General features: G+C 40.3%; 1 protein-coding gene across 1 annotated transcript in view; it reads left to right on the top strand.

The window, feature by feature from the left end:
• LOC122061635 (protein NLP6-like) overlaps positions 1–8,201 on the top strand; it is an 11,089-nt gene extending 2,888 nt beyond the window's left edge. Inside the window, exons 2-5 of the mRNA XM_042625037.1 lie at positions 171–736; positions 4,602–4,649; positions 4,754–5,693; positions 6,841–8,201. Coding sequence (XP_042480971.1) covers positions 171–736; positions 4,602–4,649; positions 4,754–5,693; positions 6,841–8,018 — 2,732 coding nt within the window. The 3' untranslated portion in view covers positions 8,019–8,201. The remainder of the gene's footprint in view (positions 1–170; positions 737–4,601; positions 4,650–4,753; positions 5,694–6,840) is intronic.
• The last annotated feature ends 367 nt before the right edge of the window (positions 8,202–8,568 follow it).

Below are 8,568 nucleotides of genomic sequence, written 5' to 3'. Positions count from 1 at the left end.
TTTAGAAAACCAATTTATTCTTATTATTTGTTTTTTTCCTCCTCCTCTTTTTTTATTTTTTTCCGTTATTGCTTTTGTTTGCTTTTATGGTATAACTTTGTACCGTTGCTTAGTTTCAACTTTCACCAGTTTATTTATTTGCATTGACAAAAGAAATTCACAATATTCAGGTAATCCTGATCCTGGTTCTGGTAATCCTGTGATCGATGAAGATGAAAGAAGTCCCCTTCCAGTATCTCTTGCTTTGGTGCCACAGGAGAACCCAGATGGATGCCTGATCAAAGAGAGGTTGATGCAAGCACTTCGGTACCTCAAGGAATCAACAGGACATGTTCTTGCTCAGGTTTGGGCACCTGTAAAGGATGGGGACCGGCATGTACTGACAACTTCTGGGCAACCTTTTGTTATCGATCCACACAACAACGGTCTTCTTCAGTATAGAACCGTCTCTCTGACATATACGTTTTCTGTGGATGGGGATAATGATGAGCATCTGGGGCTCCCTGGTCGTGTTTTCTGGCAGAAGTTGCCAGAATGGACCCCAAATGTGCTGTATTACAGCAGCAAAGAGTATCCAAGACGTGATCATGCTTTGCACAACAACGTTAGAGGATCCTTGGCTTTGCCAATCTTTGAGCCTTCTGGACAATCATGTGTTGGTGTACTTGAGCTTATAATGACATCACAGAAGATTAACTATGCTCCTGAGGTTGATAAAATCTGCAAAGCTCTTGAGGTTGGTGCTTTTCTCATTCGTTATTCTGTATGTTTTCTTTATTGTGATAAAAAAATAAAAAATGATGGGTCAATTCTTCATTTCTTACTATTATTGTTTTGGAAGATTAATGTTTCTCTTCATGTGACTTGTAAATCACGTTTTTCAATTAGTTCTTGTCGTGAAGGATGACATGACTGATAATCATGTCCCAAATGCTAAGGGTGCATGGTGAGGAATTCTACAATATGAATCATAAGCCTCCAAGCATGGATCCTAAGCCTGATGAGTGTTTTTTAATCAATCATTTCTCTTAAAATATTCGGTCCTTGAAATTAGTCAATGCTTGAATGCTACATTACTAATTTACTACTTGTTCATTAAATTAAGAAACAAAACTGAATCATTACTTTTTTCAATTACAATGAGGAGTATGCACCACTTGTAGATCTCAACAATCATGGAGTTTAGATGGTGCTGGTTTTCATATTTGTAGAAGAGGATGCATCAATCTGTTAATCCAAAATCATTCTTTTATTGGACCGAAATGCTTATTGTTTAATGTTTAGCTGGGCGCTTGTTCTGTTGCGATCAAACATGAAAAGGTTGTGCAGTTCAGATATGAACTCCTTGTCCTAAAGTGTAAAGTCACATAGTGGAAACTAAAGCTCTTGCTGGAAGAATCTGTTTTTAAGTAATAGACATTGGGGTTGGCAGAGTTGCCTCATTCATGGCACTCACAGCATCCTTTGCCAATTTGAGAGATGGGAGCCCTTTTGAACAGATTGTGTTTTTATACCATGGTACATCAGTGGTAAGTGGCTGTCGTGATAAGTGGGGTCATCCCTATCGTATTGTGAGTTATTTGGTTAGTAGTTGAGTCGTAGGTTAAGTATAGTTCCAGTCTTAGTTTATTTCCTATTGTAACCGTACTTTGATTCTTAGTAGAGTTTCTACTAAGAGTCTTTTTACTCTCCTTTAAATAGAACAGAGCATCACCACGCTAGACAAAGTCTGAACCTATCGTGGTTCAGCACATCCTCTCTCTCTCTTCACTGTAGCAGGTACTGGTTTCAGATCCTGGTTTGTTACAAACTTTCAATGCCAAACTACAATTTTGTTGCTAACGTAAGATTTAGTCATTTTAATTGGAAATTCTTAGATATGCTGCTAACGTAAGGTTGCTGCTCAAACATATCTAAGAACCTCCAATTAAAGTGATTTAGTTAGAGATGTAACATGTTTACATTTATTTAGTGATGCTAGTTTTGTTTGTTTTGGGTTCATTCACAGGTACATAAGTGTTAGATTCTACGTGGTAGGGTTATTACTGATATATTGGATTTGATGGACTCCTGTTCACTCTAAATGGTTAAGCTACAACCTTCTCATTGGGTGAACTGAAAAACCTAGGCTCTTCAGTATCTAATTTTGGGGATAACTAGTTTTCAGATTTCTGATAAGATACCATTCCCCCTGTAATGCTAGTTTCTTGAATTGTAGTTGTTTCTTGCATTCAACATGCTGATCTTCTGGAGGATCTACTGGCTGGTCATGGTGAACTTAATCTTGATAGTCTGAAATTTCCTGCCTTAAGACTTTCAATGTTCTACGGGCTGTCCTCTTCAGTGACATATTCAATGTATAGTTGGAGAAAATACTTTTTATTTCTTAAAAAGAGCCACCTTATTGGGGGAGCCTTGTTTGGAAGTCAAGGGGCACACAACAGGACAAGCTTTGCATCACCCGCCGGGGGGCGGTGGGGAGCCAGTTGCTGATTCAGTGGAGAAAAGAAGAATGAGGAGAGGAAAGGAAAGGTTTAAACAACCAAGGAAATAACATGCGAAGGTGATTGATTTGCTTAATCAGTGTAACCTCTTAATACCCTGCTTCTCTTGTAAAGTGTTATGGCATCAAAGTTACTGCAGTACAGGAACCTCATTGAGAAGAAGAAGCGTTAACTTTCAGCTGTTTGGACCTTAACGGCACAAAACAGGACATGCCTTCACATCACCTTTTTTTTTTTGGTGGGGGATCCAGTTGCTGGTTTGGTGGGGGGGGGGGGGGATAAAAAAAAAAAGAAGAAGAATAAGGAAAGAAGGAAGTGTAATCACCCAATAGAAAAAAAATACGGGAGGGTAATTGATCTGCTTAATTAGTGTAACCTTTCAATATTCTGCATCTCTCGTAAAGTCTATGGAATCAAAGCAACTGCAGTGTGGGAACCTCATGGAGAAGGGGCCTTAACTTTTAGACTTTTCATCTAAAACAGTGAAAGATTAAATCTTCATATATATCACTTTTTGATGCAGGAGCATTTCCTTGGACCTGGCTGAACCCGTTTGGGAATCCAGATGGAGATAAACTGGGTCAAATTGTTCTTTTTTGGGTCTAGTAGGATTTTAGATTTTTTTTTTTTATTTATTTAGAAGGATAATATGTTTTATTTTATTTTATTCTGTTTTTAAAAAGTTGGATATGTAGGAAGAGTTTTAGCAAGTTTTAAGTTGTTTTCGGTTTGGAATCCTAGTATAGTTTTTTCCTTATTGGAGCCTTTTTGTTTTATTATTTATATGCTTGTAACCAATGCAACGGATAGAGTTGATAATGGAATATTGAGTTTTGGTTTGAGTAGTCGTGTGGCTTGTGTGATTATCTCCCCCCCCCCCCCTTTCTTTTTGTGATCTCCCTCTCATCTCTCTTCTTCTTTCTTCAGTTATTTTTGTTGTTGTTACTACTTTCTTTTCACTGGAAATCAATACCCTGTTCCAGCGAATGTTCTAGGTTAGCAATAGAAAGTCCAACCTCCCTCACTCCTCCATCTTTCTTCCTCACACATTGGGAGTGAACTTTGCTGTCCTGGGCGACCCTAACGCCATGCTTTGAGCGTTAGGAAACCATTTAACTCAGAAGAATAAAAGCGGATTCTGGGGTTGTCCTCCTTGGTTGTTCATGGTGCGTAATCTTAAGATCTTTAAGTTGCCAACTTCCTCCCAATTTTTTTGTCTCATCGGAACTCCTATTGAAGAGTTCTATTGCCCTATAGCAGGTCTGGTTTCTGCCTGGAGGTGGGAGACAATACTCTCTCCCCCCATGATTCTCCTGTTTTCTATTTTATTCCTTTAATGCCCCTCATTATTTTTGTCCCTTATGTCCATATTTTAGAAACCTTTCAAATCTGTCCCCAAACTGTAAATAAAATCCTTGCTGTATCCTCTCCTCTTTACTTACCTAGTGAACTCTTGAAAATTCTGGTTTATTACAAGAATCTCATTCCCTTCTATTACTTGGATTGTTGTCGGATCGGGTGAGACCATAGCAAACCCAAAGCAGGGTTTCAACCCCGGGATCACATCACTTTTGCACATACGTCCCTCTGTTTTGGAAAATCATATGTCCTCATTTATTTTTTGTGTTTTGTATTTTTACCTGTTCGATATCTTAGGATGAAATTTTTTTAGGGTTTATAATTATTATTTTTATTTTAACACTCATCACCGTCATTCAAAATTTCAAATATGTGTGGGAATCAAAGCAAAGCATCTCATTCCTCATTCTGTCTTTGTCAGCACATGGCACTTGAGCCCATGTCCACAGATCATAGGAAATATTGAAGTAAAGTTTGAAAAATTGATTCTGACAAAATCTCTGTTTCTGTTCTCTGAAGTGGTTGTGTTGCGAAAGGATTTTAGCTTTCTGAGTATTGGCCTTGAATTGGCATCTTATCCTCCTAATAAATAATCATTTAAAAAAAAAATAGGAAAAATTATATTTTTCTCCCTACGAAAATAATTACTAAATACTTTCTGTGCTCCTAGGTTTGCAAATTACTTTATATCTTTCATTTTTTTTTTCTGTTGGTAACATAATTTCAGTTTCCCTGCAGGCAGTAAATCTGAAAAGTTCTGACGTACTGGATCATCCAAGCTTGCAGGTGACTTTGCCACTGTATCCTAAATATCAATTTTTTATTATCCTGCCACTTCCCCCTTCTATCACTAATCATGAGTATTTGTATTGGCCATGTTGTTGAAACAGTTCTGCAATGAAGGTCGCCAAAAGGCCTTGGCTGAAATCTTAGAGATATTAACCGTTGTGTGTGAGACCCACAAATTTCCTTTGGCTCAGACATGGGTTCCATGCAGGCATCGCAATGTTCTAGCCAATGGTGGTGGTGTGAAGAGAAGCTGTACAAGCTTTGATGGAAGCTGCATGGGACAAGTCTGCATGTCCACAACTGATGTAGCATTCTATGTTATAGATGCACAAATGTGGGGTTTTCGTGATGCTTGTGCCGAGCATCACTTACAGAAGGGGCAGGGAGTAGCAGGAAGGGCATTTTCATCCAGTGGGTCATGTTTCTCCAGGGATGTCACTCAATTTAGAAAAACTGAGTACCCCCTGGTACACTATGCACGCATGTTTGGCTTAACTAGCTGCTTTGCTATTTGCTTAATGAGTACTCACACAGGCAGTGACCATTATGTTCTAGAGTTCTTTCTGCCACCTAGCATCACAGACTACAAAGAGCAAGAAGCTTTATTAGATTCACTCTTGGAAACAATGAAGCATCATTTCCGGAGTTTGAGGGCTGCTTCTGGAAAAGAATTGGAAGAGGAGTGCAGATCTGTTGAAATTGTTGAAAAGTCTCCGGACGAGAAACTCAACTCCAATGTTGACTGTGTTCACGTATCCCCTAGCACTAAATCCCCTATCGGGCATGATGGCTTACAAAATATGGTGGAGATGGTGCAGCCAAAACCATTAGAACAGTGTGTATTAGACAGTTACAGTCTGAAGGATAGAAAGAGTCTGGTCACTGCTAATGAAAGTCACACTACTGTTGCTTTCTCTGACAATAAAGTCACGAAGAGAACATTGGAGAGAAGACGTGGGAAGACGGAGAAATCAATCAGTTTAGAGGTCCTCCAACAATATTTTTCTGGGAGTCTTAAAGATGCTGCAAAGAGTCTTGGTGGTGAGTTATATACTATTTGCAAATAACACTTCATTAAAGAGAGAAGGGGTCGGGGGACAGCATTTCATCAGATTGGTGACGAGATTTGCTCTACCCTATCTAGGTATGGTTATGCCCCACAATACATCAAATCCCCAACAACTAGTGGTGGCACTTGGGAAAGTTGAGCTAGGGTGCCTTGGGCTTTGTCCACTCTGAACCCACCTATTTATTAGATAGATAGGGGCTGTGCATTTATTCGCCTACGTTGGAACATGCATAAACTACCTCAAATTAGGTGGGTTGGGCTAATGGCTGGAACTGAAGGTGATACACTAGTTTGTTGGGTCTGGCGCCCATGCCCTAGCTCAGCCTGCTTAATGATCTAGCTGACTGGCCAAACCTAAGTATAAATCAGTCTGGATTCAGGTGGGCAGCTTATGCAGGTTGTGAATTGCTACCCTTTCTGTACCCCCTGATTTGGCAAACTCATATGCTTAGATTATAGCTTTTATTGTTGACTACATAAACGGTATATTGATTCAGCCTTCCTAATTAAAATGAGCAGGAGAGCCCCAGAACTATTCTATAACTGAGTCATCTTCAAGATAGGTGGCTGTACTGGCCAAGTCAGCTGCCCCAAACCGTCTTAGAAGTCCCTCGATGCCTCACAGAACTGGTTTACCATTGAACATCAGGAGTTGGGTCCCAACCTTGGGAAACTCTCAAGCAGATATCTTCACTTGGGTTGGGGACTAACTCCTGGTGATACAATTGACTCAACTCACTGCGCTTTCTCACTGCTTAGTTGCAGGTCTTTGGCTTCCCCTTGTCCTTTAAAGGCATCACATCACTAATAGTGGATTTTCAGAATCTATAGGTTTGGCTAGAGGTATTGAATTCTGACTGCTAGTGTGATGTATCTGCCTCCTCTTTTATACTGGCTTGGGATGGGCAATGGAAAAGCACTGGGGGAGTTCAGACCAACTCCTGATCTGGGGGAGAGAGATGATCTTGATTATAAACTCATTCTATGCTTAAAGTGGTGCTGCTTTGTAATCTTGCTTACATGTTTTTTTCATGTCAATGGCTTGAATTCTTACATAAAAGATGGATTGGTGGTAATGATTGACATGCTATTTTCTTGACCTGGTTCTCGGTTTTACAGTTTGCCCTACTACCATGAAACGAATCTGTAGGCAGCATGGAATTTCCCGTTGGCCTTCTCGCAAGATCAACAAGGTTAATCGTTCTCTGACCAAGCTGAAACATGTCATTGAATCTGTCCAAGGTGCTGAAGGAGCATTCAATATGACTTCTCTCGTGACGAGTCCAATTCCTGTTGCTGTTGGTTCCATTTCTTGGCCTGCCAACTTGAATAAATCCAATCAACGGTTGCCAGGTTCTAAGCCTTCTGACGTGGGGGGAAGGGAGACTGAATTACCAGCCTACATTACTCCAGAAAGCAATGGGCATGGTGATGCAAGGGATCAGATAATTAATGGGAATGGACTGTTGACTCATCAGGAGTTCATTCATGATCAAAATGGGGTTGTCATTGAGTGTTGCAATAGTCCCAATGACTCCAATGTCTCTAAAACATTAAGTGGATCAGGAGGGGAGTGCAATGGCACCCCTAATTCTCACAGTTCATGCCAAGGCAGCCCTGCCAATGAATCTGCCCAGTTCAATGGTCCATTTGTTTCTTCCATCCAAGAAGAAGGTGTCAATGTCAGAATATCATCAGCTTGGGCATTTCAACCGACACACACAATTGCACCTGCTATCTACTCTGTCCCTGATGCTACTATCAGTACACAACCGCAAGCACCATTGGGTGGAATGGTAGTAAAGGATGCAAGAAACTCCAAAGACTTGAGAAACCTCTGTGGTTCAACAGCTGAGTTTTGCCTGGATGAGCAGGTCGCAGATGCTAGTTGTATAAAAAAATCTCCATGTTCTGCTGAAGGCTCACCAGAGACACTGGCTCCTTTCTCTCACAAGATGCCACCTGTTACAGCTAACCTAGATATTGGAACAGTTACCATTAAGGCAACATATAGGGAAGATATTATTAGGTTTCGGCTCTCTCTGACTTCTGGTGTGGTCAAGTTGAAAGAGGAAGTGGCGAAGCGGCTGAAGTTGGAGGTGGGTACATTTGATATCAAGTATCTTGATGATGACCATGAGTGGGTTTTGTTGGCTTGTGATGCAGACTGGCATGAGTGTATGGATGTCTCGAGATTATCTGGTGGACGTGTGATCAGACTATTGGTGTATGACATAGTTCCCAACTTTGGGAGCTCCTGTGAAAGCTCAGGTTATTTAGGAGGAAACACATTGTAAAGCCTATAGACTTGTAGTTCAAACTTGTAAGCCTGTAGACGAGTAGCACAAACTTGTAAATCATTAGTACCAGGTAGGTGAAATTGTAAATTAATTTGATTTTGACACCCTGCCAAATGTAACAAAATTTCCCTGTTTGGAATAGAAAATTTCAGCTGGCATCTTTTGTGCTTCTTCCCTGGATATTTAAATACTTTCATGAAGGCACAAAGTGGAGGTTGTTGTGCAGGGGAGCACCCAGTGGACAATCCATTTTCTTGGCCTAACTATGTAACACTCTTATTCAAAGTCTGATTACTTACGGAATTCAGATTTTGAAACTTGAATTCTTCACGAGTGATCCAAACCACAGTTCCAAGTGTGTGTAGCTAATCATATAAATCTGAAGTACAAACTCCAGACAAGCTAACTTCAATAATCAGCCCAATTGGAATCTGAATGTTTTTGTAGCTTAAAGATAGATTCCGTGCATCGACAATGCTCTGTCATCCTTCAGAAGAATGGTTTATGTTTGAATGGCGAGGGATGGGATTGAAATCGATCCAGTCGT

This window comes from Macadamia integrifolia, chromosome 14 (genome assembly GCF_013358625.1).
Source record: "Macadamia integrifolia cultivar HAES 741 chromosome 14, SCU_Mint_v3, whole genome shotgun sequence".
NCBI lineage: Eukaryota > Viridiplantae > Streptophyta > Magnoliopsida > Proteales > Proteaceae > Macadamia > Macadamia integrifolia.
The sequence above is the reverse complement of the archived record's forward strand: the minus strand, read 5'-3'. Positions and strand labels throughout refer to the sequence as shown.